Genomic DNA, 19,893 nt, shown 5'->3' with positions numbered 1-19,893 from the left:
CTGAAGAGCTTGAAGGAGACCTCTGCTAAGGAATATTGTTCTATCAGCTGGTCAATCACTAATATATCCTTCTTGGACAAGGTGCCGAAGTAGATAGGGGCTTTGAGATAACACATAATCTGGATTCCTATCAGTACAGCTTCAGAACTAGGTTTGGCATGAACTGGGTTTGGTCACTAGATAACCTTTGCCAGAAGAATGACCATGCTAGTTTTCCTGGCTCTTTCAGCAGCCTTTGTAACCACTGATCACAGTATCCTGCACAGTATCCTTGTGGAGTGGCTATCTGGGATGGGGAACAGGCATTCTGTGCTCCAGTGGTTCCACTTCTCATTGGCCTGCTGTTTCCAGGATTTGTGATGGAACTCTATTGCCGCCATAGCCATTATACTATAGTGCACCACAGGGCTCTTATTTTGTCCTCAGCACTATTTAACATTTACACAAAACTGTTGAGTGATGTCATGAATATCATCCGGGGTGTACAAAATATTTGGACAAATCCTGAATCTAAGTGGGGCTGTCACAGACAGATTAGAAGCTTGCCTGACTAAAAACAGGTCACACCAAACTGAAGAGAGGACATCTGAAGCACTTTTGAGGTGCTCTGTAGATTCCACTGTGTTGTTTTTTTTAAAAAAACCCTGTGCAGACCACATGTCTGCAAAATTGGAAACACTTCGCCCCAAGTATGTAATATAAGAATAATGTTGGGGTGGGGAGAGGAAGAGCTCCTTTGTGACTAATCAGAGGGAATAATTTTGCCAAGACCTTGGGGAAAGGATGTTGAGGTACTGTGTCAACTTTGCTACTTCTGTTTCTAGAAAATGTTGGACATCCTCATCATTCTGCCTCAGTGCCCCATACCCACAGATCCATTCCTGTGGAATCAGCTTTGCACATTGTTCTTGTGACATTTGGTGCCAAATGAAAAGAACACAAGACTGAAGCTGTCTCTCTCCCCCCCCCCCACAAACATTCATTCCCCCCCCATACCTGCACTTTACCTTCCTAGAGGTAATGCATGCTTATTTTCGTAACAAAATTGCTATCCACAAACACAATAAAACAATAGGGAAGATTAAGTCAATCTTAAAAAGAAAAGAAAAATTCCCAAACTGTAAAGGCAGCCCTTTTGAAGCTAAATCAGACAGTCTCCAAAGTGCTTCAGACAAAAATCTTGCTCTTTTCTGAAGTGAGGTCCAAGCAAAATCTTGTAGTCAATGGATTATCAGTATGCTGATGACACTCAGTTCACAGAGGGACCATAACTCCATGTGCTTCACATGAGGACAGGCCCATGCTCAATCCTGGGGTCTCTAGTTAAAAGGATTGGGAAACAAACAATGGGGGATACCTCTCTGCCTGGGACCCAGGATGATTGCTACTAGCTGGAGAAGACACCACCAGGCTAATTGGTCAAATAGTCTGATATAAGGCAGCTTCATATGTTCTCTCTTTATTCTTTTGGGGGCGGGGCTGTGGCTTGGAGGAAAAGTGCATTGTTTTCATGCAAAAGCTTGCCATTAAGTACCTGGCATTTCCAGTAGCACTGGAAAAGGCTCCTGTCCAAAGCCCTGGAGAGGTGTTGCTTCCAGAGTAGTAGATTCTGTGCTAATTGAGTATCAGGCATCTTTTTATGTTCCTGCTTCTACTTCTCATCAAATTCAGGTAAAGCTGTACAGATGCTGACCCTGTGTCTGGAATCAGTAATATGCTGAACTAAGATCAAAAAACTGTATCAGGGTCAGTACTGAGAAGCTTGAGTCATCTTGAATTGCTGGAGCAATAGAAATACTTCATAACTGTATACAATGTTATTTTTCTAGATATTTTTTGAGCCCCTTGTTCTCTTATAATTTTTTGAGTCCCTTGTTCTCTTATAATGGCATTGTTGCCCACCTGAGAGGAGCTCCAGTTGAAAAAAGCACTGCTTGTATATTTTTTTGTATCTGTATCTGCACTCATACAAGCTGTTATGTATATATCAACGTCTGGAACTGTACTGCTGAAGTCATATTTTCTGCAACAGTAAACTATTTGGACCTTAAGCTGCCTCTGTGTGGTGACTGAAACTGGGGGCAACTTTCACTATGTGGGTATCTCACCTCAGATTCCCAACATAAACTGAAGCTCAATCCAGGCAAAGTGGATATATTGTTGGTGGGTTGTTCTGACTTGAGTTATAGTGTCCAACCTGTTCTGAACAGGTATGTACTACCTCTGAAAGACCTGCTTTGCAGTTTTGATATGCTATCAGATTCAGCGTTGACATTAATTGCTCAAGAACTTTATGTACATCAGCTTAAGCTGGAACATTGACAGTGACCCTCCTGGACAGAGATGGCCTCTCTCCACAGTGGCACAGTCTCTTGTAATATCCCTTTCAGATGACATGTCTTGCACATGGAGCTGTCACTGAAAGAAATTTGGAAACTGGATTTGGTGTAAAACACAGTGGCTAGATTGCCAAATGAGTTTGGGAATATGGGATATATGACACCAGTTTTTAAAGAGCAACACAAGTTCCCAATCCCTTCCAAGAACAATTCAACATGCAGCTTGTAACATGGGAAGTTGTACAGCTTCATCTTCCCACGTGAACCTAAATTTATATTATGATACAGTAATTTCCCCAGATGTCCTGTAGAAATAAGGTGGGTAACAACTAAGGGTTATTTGGTTTTTGGTTATGGAGCCTTTTTTGTTATGGAACCATTATCCTGGAACTTTCTCCCTAGAAATGATGCTCTCCGATTTGGCACTGGGTCAAAACTTTCCTATCTGCCCCTGCCTTGTCAGGTTTTTAAAATACTTTCTGAGCTTTATTTTTAATGCAGAATTGTTATTTGTTTTGCTTTTAATGCCTTAATAGTTTTGGTAGTGTTATTTTATTGGACATTGCTTTGGGATCCCTTCTGGGAAAATGAGCGGAGTAATAAAATGTTAAAAGTAAATAAATAAACAAGCAAATACACACACACACATCCATGCACATAAACCTCTAAGGAATGCTTATTATTTATTAGCTAGGATAGGTAAATTAACAACAACTAAGGAAATACCAAGCCATCAAACAAGCAAAGAGCAGTACAAAGAATAATTACTGAATGCTGATTTAAATCCACAGTGGCTATAACCACGAACAATGCTGCTGATCCAGCCTCTAGTGGTGCCACATCCAACTCCCTGCTGTTCTCAACACGAGAGAGAAGAGAAATGTCAATAACTATCTACGGAGTTGCTGATCCAGAACAATATTCACATAAACAGTTCCTAAACTCAACAAATTAATTTTTGGAATGGGAATGCTACTACCAGAGACAGTATGATCCATTGCTGAACTAAAAAAATAAATAAATGTTTAATATATGCCAACTTAGCTATATCATTACTCACTATTTTTTAACATCAGTTTCCTTCTGTGAAATGGGAATAATGGTATATGTGCTGGATTGACATGTCAAAAAGAACATTTTGAAAGCTGAATGTTTTCATAACACTTTCAACTAGAGGAATGCAGAAATGCAGAGAAGACCACATTTTGTGCTTTCCCACCGTAGCCAAGTGACATTTCCATTTATTTCAGGCATCACAAAGAATATGGATGATCAGCCGAGGGAACCCAAGACAAATAAAATGCATGCCACGGCTTTTAGCTGTGTAAATATTCACCACATCTGGTTTATGGAACCAAAGTTTTATAAATTCATCTGCAGCATAGGCTAATAATGCTAGCTAGCTCACCAGTTTGTTTTAAGGATTATTGAGATAATGCATGCAAACTGCTTTGAGCATGTAATACTAAGTGGAGCTAAGACACCAGGCAATTGATGATCAAGTATTGTGAATAGAAGGCATATTGTCCTCCCTGTCTGCCCTGGCACAATGAAATGAACTGCTGTTTTGGGGAGAAGAGAGTAAGGAATGCAGAGCTATACAACTGGCTGTCCAGTTGCTAGCAATCAGCTGAAAAGGGAAGGAAACAGCTACAATCTAATGCAAAAGTGGGAACCTCTGGCTCATGGGCTGGATACTGCCCACAGGTCATCTTCATGGCAGGCCCACCAGCCTCTCTCCAGTCCCTTTCTCCTCTCCTCATGCTTTGACCCTGCTTAATTCAGACTCTGGCACTGTCCACCTCAGGACCACTTCCTCCTCAAAAAAAAACAGTTCCTTCCAGCTCCCCACTCTAATGATAACTGATGGGAAGGGATGACCATCCTAGAGCAATGTTCTGTGTTAGAATGGATGGAAACAGCCTTGGTTGAACTTTAGCTTTGGTTTGATATGAACACAACTTCTCATGATGCAAAAAAGGGAGGTTAGAAATTAATTAATTAAATTTGAGTAACCCATTGACTATGTATTTTTTTCTTCTGCTATCAGAAGACAGACACAGTCCACGAAACATCAGAAAGATCTTTGGATCTTTGGAAGAGTTATCTGCTGCAGAATTACACTCCCCCTCTTCTACCCCCAATCTGCATGGCATTTATGGAAAACTTGGGAGAGATTTATTAACAAATATGTCATCCTGGACTAAAATACACCTTTCTAAGGAACTGAAGCCTCAGAGTTTGGTTCGCTTTGGACATATCCAACCCTGGGATATTCCCCTCAAATTTGGGATTCCAAGGTCCTACTATTTATAAATTTCTGTCCTTTGAGTCCTATTTGATGGGCAGAATATAGGAGAGAGAAAAATGAAGGAAAATATTGGATCCAAATACTTTTAGATTTTGGGGGAATGATTTCCTCATGTTTCGTTTTCCGTCACTGGAGGAATATAATTAAACATGTATCATGCGCTACAGATTTTAAAACTATTTCAGCATCAAATGTCATGCCATTTCTTATAATTCATTCTAGCCACTGAAGAATTGGTTTCAAGAGAAAAATCAAACATTAGGAGAAAAAATTAATTTAAAGGACCATGTCTACTTACTGCATTTCCAGAACAGAAAGCAAAACTGACAATCTGCTTGACTAGGGAAGATCACCAATACACACAGATTTACCTTCTGATAGTCTAAAGAGGCATTCTTTGATCTTCCAGTTCCTGAGCAATATGTACAGGTGGAAGAGAACTTTCATTAAGCAAAGCACCAGATGCTTGTGGAAATGCACCTTTTCATGAGGAGCCATTAACAAAAACATTAACCATAAACTTGCATGTTGCTGTGTTAGAAGATGAAAAAAGATAGAGGGGAGAGAGTGAACAAAAGAAAAACCCAAGAGAAGGGGGGGGGGGTGAGATGTGAGGCTCAGGATGGCGCTGAGAGGAAAGTTTATTCCAGGAGAATAAAAAAAGCAAGGTTCAATGTGCTTCAATATAAAAATCATCAGAGACAATTGAAAGAGAAGTCTCTTGGGAGTCTTCTTCTGGAGAACAAATTGTAGACAGATTCATTTTTCATTTGAGTCTTTAGAGTATGTTATAAATGTAAACTATAGATTAAACTAAGCCTTAAAGTGAGGTCAGATTCCTGGTCTATCTGTAACAGCTAGATCATCTGGTCTGGTTGAATAGCCCTGGGATTTCAATGTCCCATTACTCCTTTTGAAAATTAGGCTCCACTAACATAATTGGTTACAACAGAACATGGGATAGACACTGCCCTAGTTCAATTTGTGAGCCTTTAAGGATCCTCAGGTGTGCTTCCTACCTCCCCACCCCTCCCACACCACAATCCTGTTTGTGATACACCAACTCTTGCCCACTTAGTAGCAAACCATAGTTTGCTGTATTTGTCTGAATGAGCAAAGTATGGTCTGTGCAAACTCTGCAAAGCAGGACTAGAAACTAGGGAAAATGTATTTTTTAAACCAGCAAAACATATCAAAGAGCTTTTCTCTCAGCAAGCATTTTAAGTAAGCTATTTGATTTTATGGTTAGTTTTAACTGATTTTTATCTTTTTCATCTCTCCCCCCTTTCCAGAAATTCACATGCAATGTGTCAAGGTCATGGAGCCCACTTTATGTGGTTAACATGAAAGGGGACAGTTATGATGTAACTGTGTTGCAAGTTTCCCCCTCCTCATAAAGACAGTCAATGAAAAAGTGTGGCACAGGAAGTGTAAACATGCAGTGCAACGTTATCGCATGACTTTAGTTTACTAGATATTCCCAGGGTGGGAGGGAGAGAAGACTTAGGGAGTGGGGGTCACACGAGGAACCAGAACCGGACTGTCAGGAAGTAAGAAAGGAAGATGTGCGAGGGAGAGGAAGGAAAAGCAGCTGTAAGGGGGGCGTATATGTGGTTGCTGCCCTCTCTATGACTCCACTGAGATGATCATGTTTGAGGTCCAATGCAAGGCAGAGCAAAGTGGGAATATTCAAGAGGGCAGCCCCCCCCCCGCACAAGAAGTGGTAGAAAATATTAGTAAGGATCCTGTGGCCCACAGTGTCATAGGGATAATGAGGTGGAACTAAGGAAGCCATACGAAGAAGAACAGGAAACCCACCACAGTATTTTGTTGCAAGCCCCCACTTGCTCTACATATTTATAAAGGATGATACCTGTACCCTATTCTATTCCTCTCCCCAAACTGCATCTGCCTGTGATATTATTTTCAGATAGGAGGATCAGAAAAAGGGGAAATAAGACTAACCTACCCGTTATCTGCTTGTGCAGTTTATTCTGAAGGAGTTTGGATGTTCTATTGAATGTAGCTATTTTCTCCCTCGAGTCAATCTTTAAGTGTGTTTTGAGTAAGCTGAATCCAGTGGATTGTAAAATCGCTATTCTATACTATTGTTTATCTGTAAGATAATAATAGTAGGCTTTATAACAGCATAGTGAAAATTCAGAATCCCTCACTTAATCTCGCCATAGTAGGAAAAAATATATAGGGCTCTAATAGTATGCCCAGTTCCATTATCTGCATCTCTTTGTTTCAATAAGATTTTAACTACTTAATTGTACCTAGGATTATAGCTTAAATGCAGGACATATTTGTCATGTTATGACATTTATTCTGACCTAGATTGAGTGGTTCTGTTGGTTAAAACCAGAAAGGAACTGGTTCCAACTGCGTGTGCTCTTTTTGACATATATAAAAATAAGGGAAACAATTTTCAGCAGTTCAAGAAGCTGATAATAGCTTTCCCAGCAAATTCTACTCTAGCTTAACAACAATAATAAAGGAATAATAAATGGAGTATAATTTGAAGCAGACATGATCTCATGATCCTTACATCCATATGGCTAATAGCAGCACCAGATCAGTATTAACATTAAACCATTCCATGGCCAAATTTTATTCAATCTGCCAAACATCTGAAGAGTAACAATGTGCAAAAATGGCAATCATGAGGCAGATGTTGGCTTGATGAAGTAGGGCAAGACAGGAAGAGAGGGGGAGAAAGAGGAATGGGTTTTCCACATAGCTAATGATTAGACCGAAGTTCCACAGGTGTGGCTTCTTTCATTATGTTTCAGTATTGGAAGGAGGGGAGAAACCATCTTGTGCTTGCTGGACTGTTGTTCACCTTCAGAGTCCTTAAAGGAAGAGAAGTTCTTTTTTTGTGGTCTGAATGCTAGGAAGGCAGAGAAGAGGCAACAAACAGAATATCAAATTGCCCTGGTTAAAAAAAAATGTTACCAAAGATTTTACAACCCACAATTTCTCCTCCTTTATTCATTAAAAAGGAAAATAATGTTGGCTGCAGCTAAGATTTCAGCCTCATTGTGATGGATTCAATCCAGAGAAAAGCCTGGAGAAGAAGACTTGTGGAAGATGACTTTCCTCCACCAGAACTTCCTCTCTCTAGGGCCAAAGGACCCCGCTGAATGGGTCAGGCTGAAGGGAACACCTGAAAATTGGAGGCAACTCCCACGAGTGGAAGCTATGTTCACATCTTTCTGGAAGTGCCCTTTCCCATTCAGCCTCCTGTGCAACAGGCCCATTGCATTCAGTAAGTGTCCCCTGAACCTTGGAAGAAGTTATTTTTTTTTGGGGGGGGGGAGCTGTCAGGTTCAGGAGGGAACAGAAAAGTCAGCTTCTGCCAATCCACCAATATGCTTGAAGCTAGAACTTACCGGTAATTATCTCTCCCTAAGCATAAAAACTGATTCTGGTTTGCTGGTGGGAGTAGGGGGAAGAGGGAAAATCAAGCTTAGCTTCTCAGCTTGTGGTAAAAAACTGTGAATACACTATAATGCCCTCCCATTAACATAGCTGAAGGCAATATGGAACTGTCTATGTTTGTTTTATTTAACATGCTGTAAACAATCTTCTCCACCTAAAGTGGTATAAAATGAACACTTTCCACCAACAGCTTTGTTTCAGTGCAAACCAAACAGCATGAATGTAAACCAATTGAGGAAACAAGCAAAGGCACAAAGAGAAGTAGAGTACAACTTTAAAACATGTAGTCCAGTGTGCAGTCACACAGAACCCTTGGAACTTAATATCTGCTACCAGCTAGAAGATTATTTTAAGCTACGACTCAATGTCCATTTTAGCGTCATCTACTTATAGCATTCCCTTTCTCTTTGCAAACCAGACCAATTTTTCTCCTCAACTGATAGCCAACCACTTTCAAGACTTACATACTGATTGGTTTTGCTTTAGGACATGGCTATTTACCTGTTGCTTAATCCAATATACTGGATACGAAAATAAGGCAATGCTCCAAAAGGATTGCTTTGTGCTGTGATGATGGCTGAGTTTGGTAGTGTCGTATGGAATTATTTGTGAGTTAAGTCCCAAACACATACTCCCCAGTAGCTTAAATCAGAATGGTCAATGGTAAATTCACAACTAGACTGAATACTTTAGTCTCAAATAGTTCCCCCCACCCCTACTTAAAGGCTGCTCAAAGTAAGAGGCTGATGTCCCCCCCAAGCTGCTAATCTGGAGATCTACAGGTCCTTGAGATCCACAGGTACAGGGTGGCATACAAATTTAACAAATAATGATGATGATGATGATGATGATAATAATTCCAAGTGCAAGGCAATGCATAAGACTGCATGTAAGATCAAGGTCATTTTCACATGGCCTAATTAATCCTAATTTGTATGTAATAATTTGCAGGGAGGCTTATTCAATGACCACACGTTACCAAGTATTAATTCTGATGATCAGGAAATAAACACACGTGTCAGCTAAGCTTCTAAAGAAACACACCAGCATAACACTGTAGCATATTTAATTTTAATAAGTATTTGCTGATAGTATTTTTTTTCATCTTTGTTAATACAATTCATGGGTATTTGGAATTGCAGGTTTGGGGGCACTGCCATGAACAAGAATGTATGAATGAATGGGTTCTCAAATCTCAACCAAAACTGAGAACATGGCACTGCAACTTGGTGTCTCATATGCATGGATGGGTTTGGACATAACCGGCCTATACGCTTCAGCAGAAATGTAAAGTACAGTTCTTGCACTTCCAGAAGCCCAAGAGAAACAGTTACCGAAGATTATCTGCGTTTTGCATCTTAGCCAGTAATCTTGCACTCAGTCCCACACATTTAAATCCCTCTGAAAGCAGTGGGAATTAAGTGTCAGTAACTGAGTACAGGACTGCAATCTTTCTCTATAGCACAGCTTTAAAATATCCTTGACAGGCATTATCTTAATGTGCCATCAAAGAAAATTAGATTTTGTCTTAAATAGAACTGTGGTGCTGCATTGTGTAGGATTAGTTCAATGAGGGGTGGGAGGGGAACAGGGACTAGCAAAACAGATAATGCAGTTTGCAACAAATTATTATTTGCAAAAAGTGCCTCTCCCAGGCGGAGATTATTTTAAGTGCTGTTTGTGTGTGACAAAGGAATATTTTTAAACAAGATAAAAATTACTGTTGTTGACAGGCAGATCCCAACTATATCCACAAGGGCAAAGACAGAATGTACCACATTAATTGAGATGTATATATGTACAAAGATAATTTCCGGCTGCAGTATTTAGACGCAGGGTTGTAACCAGTTCCTGGAATTATAATGACAGCCATTACCTGTACCTTTTACAGAGATTCTGTTGTCAATATTGACAACCACTGGAACCAATGCAGGAAACAGGATTTTTACAGGTTTACAGGTTTGTCATAGGGCTAGAGCAGTAATTTAAATATGTTCTCCCACTGCCCGGGCACACCAGCTCCGACAAGCTTGGCACTGTTCCCTTTGCTCAGGAGACAATGCAAACAACTCATGGGGAACTGAAGCCCAGCAAGGGAAGAGTGACTTTTGGCCTTTCCTCCCAAGCCTTGCCTCCTTGCTTTCCATGTCCAGACACAATGCCAACTTCCAAAGCACTACAACAAGCTCAAGATGAGAAACCTGAAAGTTTCTGTCATCAGTACCCCATGCTTTTCACCTTTCCTGACACAAAATTATGTGGCCCAGTGCTACTGTCATGATAACTGAAACTGTAATCCCATATGTACCGTAGATTCTGTAGGGACTTTCTCTCAATTAGAAAAGGCATAGGGAATGCTGGCAATGTTTTACTAGGGAAGCCCCTGGGCACGGAAGACCCCTTGAAATCAATTGACTTTAATAACAAGTCCATTGATCTCTAAGGGTCTTAAATTCCAGAGCCACTGGATTGTATTTATTAATATATTCTTAGAATTTTATAAAGTTATGTTCTTTGATAGCAATGCGACCTCAGCCATAAATAAATTTCTTAACTACCACAGTTCAGCACAACCACCACCAATCTAACAAAATATGCTATTCCCTGTTGCCCATTTCCTCTCTCTCAGTCCACTGAAACCATTATTAGGGTTGGATTTTCCATACACAGTACTTACTGAAAATTTACATTCCAGAACATAGGATTAGTTTACATTACTAAACGTTACTACTGCTGGTAGTTCAGCAGTTCATAGGCCAATGGGGGGGACGGGACCCTGTATCTTGGGTGACCTGTAGTCTTTGAGCTACACAATTACACAAAAAGCCAGCTATCGTTATGCTCTCTTCACTTTTCTGATGATCTGATAGTATCACACTCTTCAGAACAATTCCTCTTAAAATGATTACTTTTCTGAAATTATATTCCTCAGTTTTTCTCATATGGAATTGTCTACAATACATCTTCCATAAGCTAGGAAGGTTAGGTTTCCCGTGTAGTGTTTGAGCATGGGAAATGTGAATCAGTTACCAGTTATCAGCCTATAACAACATAAGCCTAGGTCTTCAGGCTAAGATACTGACAGTCCTTTGCAGCACTGCACACCCGGTTTCCCTTTTTCATCTGTATATCTGAAATTCACATCAACAGATGTCAGATAGTGCCAATCATATAGACACAATTCAGATTAAATCCCTTTCAGGAATATTTCATGCAATGGAATGGCTCTGTGTCACTTGTAAGTAAATCCTGCATGCAGGACTGAAAGTTGGAAACAAAACAAGTACATGCTCAAAAGCTCTACCAAAAAGTATACAAATAGACATAAAAAGGTGAATAAGTATGTTGTGTCTTGAGCTACTAACCTTGTGGTTTTGGCACAAGTTGATACCAGTCTTAAAGGAGGTGCAAATATTCTCAGGTGTGTATGGTAGTTACCTCTTAACTCTCATTATTGCTAAATGGCATTGTTTGTGTAATTGCTTCTTCTTCTTCCAAAAGGGTAATAATAGATTAGCTACAGTTTAAAATGCTAAAATGTAATGACAATAAAACCTTTGATTTTCACCCCTGCTGTCTTTTACACTCACAGAAAATGAAAGTCAATTCTGATGTAGGTGAGACCACACTATAGATTTATCTAATAATGTATACTGAAGCAGATGAAAATATTTCAGATGTGCCTAAGGTTATGAAGATATAAATCATGTGGAACTACGCTAATGTAGTAAGCCATTTTCCCTTAATGGTTTTCTATATTTTATTGCCCTAATAAAATCCATCACCTATCAACCTAAGAACTCTAGCCATATACCCTAAGGTTACTCTCAATTAACACATGCACACATGGCTAAACTAAATTTCAGTCATTCTAAGCTTGCAACACAAACGGAGAGGCAGAAACATGATCAGAGAACAGAATAGGGGAAAATATATAGACTATATGTACATGAAAGTTTTAGCACACAAACATATTTTATCCAGAGTCAGAGGCCCACTTTTTCTAAAGCATCTTGTGTGCAAATTAAGATTCCCAAATAAATTATATGCACCTTCAATCAGTTGTAAAGGAGAAAGTGCACATGGGCTGGCACAACACTACCATTTGGGATATAAGAAGTGCTAGAATACAGTGGAATATTCAAGTGGAAGCCTTGGAAAGAGACATGGATGAACCATTATCTGCTGTTTTCCAACTGTGTCTCTCTATCTTGCTTCCTTCCATTTAAAAAAACGGGGAAAGGAGCTTCTGTCAAGTAAACTCTAGAGGAGTAAACACAGTGCTATCCCCTCCACAACCTCAGCATTAAAAAGATGTGTGGAGGGAGCATACTTTCACTTAACATAGTGATACAGCTTGAGCTAGTCCTTCATGTGTCAATTGTGGCATGTATGTTTCCAAATATATGTGAGCAGAAGCATAATATTTTCCTAATCCTCCATGCATATGCATTTGGAAGAGGAAACTGGTTTTTATATGACCTTCATATTTATGACCATAAGACACGTAATTTGAAGTTGGGTATCCGAACTGTAATCTAAAATGGCTCATAAGCAGTAGTTCCTCTACAATACTTCGTTAAACAGGGACACTTATAGTATAATATTACAGTGGCACCTTGGTTCTCCAATTTAATCCATTCCAGGAGTCTGTTCAACTCCCGAAACCATTCAAAAACCAAGGCATGGCTTCTGATTGGCTGCAGGAGCTTCCAGCACTCAAACGGAAGCTGTGTTGGACGTTCGGCTTCTGAAAAACGTTCACAAACCGGAACACTTACGTCTGGGTTTGTGGCGTTCGGGAGCTGATTTGTTCGACAACTAGGCCATTAGACAACCAAGGTATCACTGTAATTACATTTAGCAAGAATTATATCTATATCTATCTAACTATCTATGGATGGTAGATAGAGGGAGAGACATGAACACCTACCTCACAGAGAATCATTTAGTCCAAGTACCAGATTTTTTTTCACTCTTAAGTAAAGGCCCAGGTAATATACATTTCTGATAAATGCTGACACATATGCATCCACCAATTATTTGAACAAAGGGCATTTTGCTATGTGTCAATGTGATACAGTTCTTTCAATGAAGAGAGAAATGATGCAATACTGTTTTATGCAATTTATACATAATTTCAGCTCCACATCAGCCCAGAGCAGTCTGCAAACCAAATGCATCACAGAAACTAACCTTTCTACAAGATGTGCCAGGAATACAGACAGGAAGAAGACAACATTATGCCCATAGGAAAGTTATAATTTTCAAAAGGCCTTAGGATGCCTTTTATCCAGAGCCTTCCCACTTCTGGAGTCAGGCTATGATACGAAAAGCCCCAATGAACTGGTCATAATCACTAAGCCCATTTCAGTGCTCTCAGCAAGTAGCACAGCTGCAGCCATTCTGACAAATTTTATTCATTTCCTTGTTTAGAAGGGAAGGCTCCAACATTCATAGAAACTTCCTAAATGCTTCCAACAACCGAAAAACTGCCTAAAGGCTCAAAGCACAGGATTTTAGAAATTATTTCCTGTGGTGTTTCAATCTATTTTGTCATTAGCTGAAAGAAAGAAGCTCTTGAGGGGAACCTTGGGAAGAAGAGACCACTTAAATGAGTCTGTCAAAGGTTCAGTTAGCAAATAGCAACGTGCTTCAATTCTTTGCTATATGTATCTGAACACACGCACACAATCAAAAGGCATTATTTTTCCTACCTATGCTTTTGCTGACCTGATGATAGAGGTTGCCCACTTTTGTTCATTTTCTGCTGCTTGTAACAGTACTCTGTGTAGACTTGCAGTAGCTGATGTAAAAATGCATCCAATAAAAAGAAACACTCCATTGACCAACAGCTTCTTACTTGGGACTCAGCTAGACTGGTAAAGAAAAAGCTATTTATGTGTGTTGTATGTGCGATATAACATTGTGCCACCAGATGGTGACATGGAGTCCTGTTTTCTCTACCTGTTTTCCCTGTTTAAATTTACAATGCTCTGAACTGAAACGCTTCTTTGATGTGTCCAGATCCAGCCTTGGTGTCTGAAATACTGTTGTCTTTTTCTTGCTTTTAACAGAAGGGCATATAATTAAAACTGTATGTGGCTACTAAAAAGAGAATTTCTTTAAGAAATGAGAAAAAGTATTTTGCTCACAACAGATCTTGAAAAGTTGGCCTCAAAAGTAATAGCATGGTACTTGCTGTCAAACATACAGCACATAATTTCAGTGTCTCAAAACAGTTTTGTCTTCATATATATGATAAACCAGATTTTTTGCTTTGTGATGGCCACTTGACACCTCTTTTCAATACAAGTAGAAGCAATAAAGTTTCTTATTACAGTGGCACCTCAGGTTACAAACACTTCGGGTTACATACGCTTCAAGTTACAGACTCCACTAACCCAGAAGTAGTACCTTGGGTTAAGAACTTTATCTCAGGACGAGAACAGAAATTGTGCGGTGGCAGCAGGAGGCCCCATTAGCTAAAGTTAACCTCAGATTAAGAACAGTTTCAGGTTAAGAACGGATCTCCAGAATGAATTAAGTTCTTAACCAGAGGTACCACTGTATACTGGTCCTCTTCTATTGCTAATGTGTTGCCTCATCACATGGGTATAGCAGTAAGTTGTAGAACAGCATAGTTGCACTATTGTTATTTTTTGGGTTGTTGTGATCTAAATCAGGCATAGAAGGGACATGTGAATACAAGAGAATCTACTTCCAATATCTTTCATAACACACATGGAACATTTTACTAGTAGAATAAATGCTTACATTTTTCATACATCATTGAGTTGTGGTCGAAATCTATCATTTCTCCAGCTATAGGACTCTTCCTCCTAGCTGAGATGAAGCAGGCTATTTCTATTTTGACAGAATCTATTGCTAAAATATACACCTAGTAAACTTGCAACTTGCATGAGAAACTTGAGGAAGGGGAAAGGAAGACACTAGAACATAAGGGTACATCGATATGTAAGTTATGCATCCAGCATGTGCAGTACAGAAATCACACATTATGAAATAAAATAGTTATTTTAAATTACCTTATAAAATATAAGGTACAAGGTGGTTATTTAAAAAATCATTATGTTTTTAATCATTAAGTGGAGAATAGGCTGATTCTGGTTCATGCATACACCCACACCCACACCCACACCTATGCACACCCACAAACTCTTGGGTTTGAGAGAGAGGAAAAAATAGGTACTTCCCATAATGCTGCTGAAACAGTTTTATTACTTAAATAAAGCTACAGATACGAAGGCCTGGGGGGAAAACCGGAAAAATTTGGGATGGATCCTGTTCTGCCCCTACCCCGGGCCTTTACATCTCTAAATAAAGCAAAGACTTCCCTAAGGAACGAGACAAAGAGGAAAAGATTATGCTATTTACAGGTACCACAAAGTATTCTACAGCAATGAATTAACTACAAAAGTGGTTTTCAATCAGTGTGCCATGGCACCCTGGGGTGCCTTGAATGATGTTCAGGGGGTGCCGTGGGCAGCATGGGCGTAGCCAGGATTATTGTTAGGGGAGGCAGGACTTTGTGGGGGGGGCAGGACATTTGTTAGGGAGGGTAGAACCAGCGTGACTGGTCAGTTAGTTAAATATTTCTATTGTTTTACTTGATTTAGGGGGGCAGCTGTCAATCCGGCTACACATATGACGGATAACACTGGCTTCGAGCCCTCTTTTCTTCCCTCTCTCTGCTGTCCACTCGCATCTCTGCCTCCCAAAGGCTTGAGTGGCTGTTTGTTGCAGCAGCCCTGGCTACAAGCTCCACAGGCAAATAGTGACTCTGCGGCTGGCCAGTGGGTGCTTCCCAGGCCCCTGTGGGGCAGTGAGGAGGCACCTCTCTGTGGACCAGGGGTCTCAGAGACCAGGGGTGGCAGCAGTGGCTGCCTGGAGGACGCCCAAGGAGAAGGGAGAGGAGGGAACACATCACAAGGGAGGGAGTTCGAAAAGTGATGAGGGGCTGCTGGCTCTGTAGGCAAGGGGTGACATAACTGGGCTCCTGAGCCCCACAGGGGTGCTGCATAAAAAATATAGCTGGTCAAGGGAGCCGTGGATCCAAAAAGGCTGAAAACCTCTGAACTACAACATTGTTGTAATCCTGGGTGACAAGTTTTCCTTGTACATTAAATATGGAAACGCACCACACAAAAAATTGATTCTTTAGAACAAGAAACTTTCCTTTACAAAAATAAACATAAAGAATAAAACTGGCAGCTGCATTGCGTGTCTATTTGCCAAAGCATTATTACATGCTACACCATCCACTTATATTGCAAAGCAATCAATCAAAAACTGTAGAACAATGTTTTGTAATAAAAGGTTTTGGAGGATGATTTTTTTAAAAAAACCCAATCCACTAAGATCAAAGATTTGTCTTTATTAATGTTTGTAGTATTAGAGAAGTAAGCTCACCCAGACTGGGGCTCTAATTTTGTCCTAATCTTGTTGGGTATGGCTATTTCTAGGCTGTCTGACTCTCTCAATCTCAGTTACTTTTCTTTTGGTTGATATAAGTGTTTTCCTAAATCACAACAGCTGGCTGGAACAGCCCCTGCCCTTCCCTCTTTTCTCTTCAACTTTCCCTTAAAGTATAATGATTTTTAAATCCTTCCAGGCTTGAAGCCCAGTAAGCAGTAAAGCACTAAAGCCTGTCACAAAGTGATGTTTACTCCTCCAAGCTATTATTTTTTTCATATAAAACTCCTATGGAAAAAAAACCCCTCTAATACTTGTTATAGTAAGAGCAGGATTTGGAGCTCTTATGAAGGGTACTTTGTGGAAACTAAGCTAGACAACTGGCATGATATTTCATTCTTTGTTCACCTTTTAAGTGGAAAGAAATGTCATAACATGTTCCAGTTTGAAATTGGGACTTTTTCTTTACCTGACTTGAAATATATTGAAGAGAAGTTTGGCTTTTTCAGCCTTGAGGGACAACAGACAATGTTTCCTACCTAATTATAAAGATGATCACACTGACCATTAAAGATGGGCTCTATGATGTAGTCTACTTATTGTTCATACTCTCTAAAGGTAAAGGGACATCTGACCATTAAGTCCAGTCGCTGACGACTCTGGGGTTGCGGCGCTCATCTTGCTTCACAGGCCGAGGGAGCTGGCATTTGTCTGCAGACAGTTTTTCCGGGTCATGTGGCCAGCATGACTAAGCCGCTTCTGGCGAAACCAGAGCAGCAGATGGAAATGCCGTTTAACTTCCCTCCAGAGCAGTACCTATTTATCTACTTGCACTTGACATGCTTTCGAACTGCTAGGTTGGCAGGAGCAGGGACCGAGCAATGGGAGCTTACCCTGTCGCAGGGATTTGAACCGCTGACCTTCTGATCGGCAAACCCTAGGCTCTGTGGTTTAGACCACAGCGCCACCTGCGTCCCTCTCTACAAACACTTTAAACTTCTCTAGATTGTGCCACTGGGCATGGCATTGTAAGATTTTACTTTATACAAGTGACATGTATTACATATCAGATGGTTGTAAAGTTAAGTCAGCTAGATAAGCTGCTTGCAATTCTGACAGCATCCTTTAAATGACTATTTTGAGTTGTTATAATTCTTGAATACTATCTTTTTGCAAACATTTTTTAGTCCTTTTCAAACTCATTTTAGAAAATAACCCAGCAATTATTTACATTTACATTTGCAAAATGTTCTGAAATCCTGTTCCACTGTATTTGATCTCTATTTTCTGTATAGTTCTTTGAGATTCTTTTGAGTATAAAGTGATTAAGAAATTTTCTAAATAAATTGAATAAATAACTACCACCAACAAGTTGCCTTCCATTCTCAATAACAAAATCCTATCCCAATGATCAAAATCGTATGTTTTTTCATCACAGCAAGCTGCAAAGAACAAGCCACCCATGGTGAATGATCACTGCCCCAGTTGTAATATCTAAACTGCTTACCATGGTGTAATCACAGTGAGAGTATCCATGATCTTTCCAGTGGAGCGGTTGCTAAGAAAGTACCCCCATGAAGGCCAGGCATAACTTTTACAATGAGAGGCAAAGCCACTTTCCACTAGGAAACTGCTCAGAGGCATCCTCAGAGACACAGAATGTCTTTTTAAAAAAGGTGTTGTTTTTCGAGAAGCAGATGTCACAAACTAGTTTTGCCAGAAACAGTTGTGCTAATAATTATGACCAAGGTAAAGTAGAAACCAAAGGTCGCAACAACAGATTGAGTACAGTGGTACCTCGGGTTACAGACGCTTCAGGTTACAGACGCTTCAGGTTACAGACTCCGCTAACCCAGAAATGGTACCTCGGGTTAAGAACTTTGCTTCAGGATGAGAACAGAAAACGGGCTACGGCGGCGTGGCAGCAGGAGGCCCCATTAGCTAAAGTGGTGCTTCAGGTTAAGAACAGTTTCAGGTTAAGAACGGACCTCCAGAATGAATTAAGTTCTTAACCCAAGGTACAACTGTACAAAAACTGGAGGCATGCCCAGTTGTTGATGCATACTGAAATTAATGGACCTAACCTATCTATATTCACTCATTTCAACTGGTCAATTTTAGTTGAATTCCACCCTGTGTTGCCAATCACAACTTTTTCACTCATCCTTTCAGCTGAATTCTGCAATAATCGGCTTCTTTCAGAATACGGAGTACAGTGGTACCTCGCAAGACGAATGCCTCGCAAGACAAAAAACTCGCTAGACGAAAGGTTTTTCCGTTTTCGATTTGCCTCGCAAGACGAATTTCCCTATGGGCTTGCTTCACAAGACGAAAACGTCTTGCGACTTTGTTAAACCGTTAAAACCGTGCTTCGCAAGACGAAAAATTCGCTAGACGGCAAAACTTGCGGAACGAATTAATTTCGTCTTGCGAGGCACCACTGTAATCTTATAAAAGTTAAGGGATGGCATGCTCAATTTGGTGTATCTGCAAGCTCTGGAAGCTACTTTTTTATTCCTTTTCTTAGTATCAAGGAGTAGACAATCATTTTGTCAAAGAGCAGAGATGCTTGGATGTGTCCTTGCTCAGTTTCTCTTGATGTCTGGAAAAGTGCATTGGAAGGTTTGGATTTTGTTCAGAATTCGCATGTTTTTGTTATCTGCTTTAAGAGAGGGAGGAAGTCAGGAATAAATACTGTTACACACCCAGCTCAGATTTGTCTAGACTGCCCTATTCTCATGTTTACCATGGCCATATAAGACCAACTGCTCTGTGTGAGAATACCAAGTACGGGAAGGAGGAAGACAAATACCCACCATCATAATGACTCCTTCTGTAGTATTTGTGAGCATTTTGAGCTGCTTTGGGGGCTCTAATCCAAAAGTGATACAAATCAAATAAGCAAAATAAGTGAATAACAGATAAAGGCCATCTTGAGCCTGTTTTCTTATGGTGGTAATGGTGAAGGAAAATGAGATGGTTGAATTTTCCTTCACCATTGGAAGGAATCCTAGATTCATAGCATAGATTCATAGCATAGATTTCCAGGTGAGAGCTGGGCAAAAGTTCACTCTTCTGTGTGTGGAATAAAGATATAAGAAGCTTTGTATTAATATACTCACCCCTCCTTCTTTCTTTTTCTCTTTTTTTGGTTTCTTTCCTTTAAGATTAGTTTGGCTTTTATTGTATTTTAAGTGGAAAACTTTTTTAAATAATGACAAAAAAAAACCTTTCCCATGTGAAGCTGCCTCTCCTGGACTTTTGCTTTCTTACAGCAGATGTAACAAAACTTGTAAATATAAATATTGTGGGCTTCTTTTAGTTTCCAGAAGCACAGGCAATTTGATGATTCTTTGACAAACA

The 19,893-nt window shown here is 40.0% G+C and overlaps 1 protein-coding gene and 1 long non-coding RNA gene across 8 annotated transcripts in view; both read right to left on the bottom strand.

Annotated features, from left to right (window-relative positions):
- CTBP2 (C-terminal binding protein 2) overlaps positions 1-19,893 on the bottom strand; it is a 205,315-nt gene that overhangs the window by 38,004 nt on the left and 147,418 nt on the right. The window contains exon 1 of one of the 7 annotated variants that reach the window (XM_083506119.1): positions 1,535-1,556. The exons of the other annotated variants lie outside the window; for them this stretch is intronic. Coding sequence (XP_083362245.1) covers positions 1,535-1,541 — 7 coding nt within the window. The 5' untranslated portion in view covers positions 1,542-1,556. Of the gene's footprint in view, positions 1-1,534; positions 1,557-19,893 lie in introns of those variants that run through there. 7 annotated transcript variants of the gene reach the window in all.
- Positions 1-19,893, bottom strand: part of LOC310708210 — a 173,670-nt gene that overhangs the window by 38,004 nt on the left and 115,773 nt on the right. The gene's annotated exons all lie outside the window — the stretch shown is intronic.

Source organism: Podarcis liolepis, assembly GCF_965112155.1.
Source record: "Podarcis liolepis genome assembly, chromosome: 5".
In the NCBI taxonomy this organism is placed as follows: domain Eukaryota; kingdom Metazoa; phylum Chordata; class Lepidosauria; order Squamata; family Lacertidae; genus Podarcis; species Podarcis liolepis.
The sequence above is the reverse complement of the archived record's forward strand: the minus strand, read 5'-3'. Positions and strand labels throughout refer to the sequence as shown.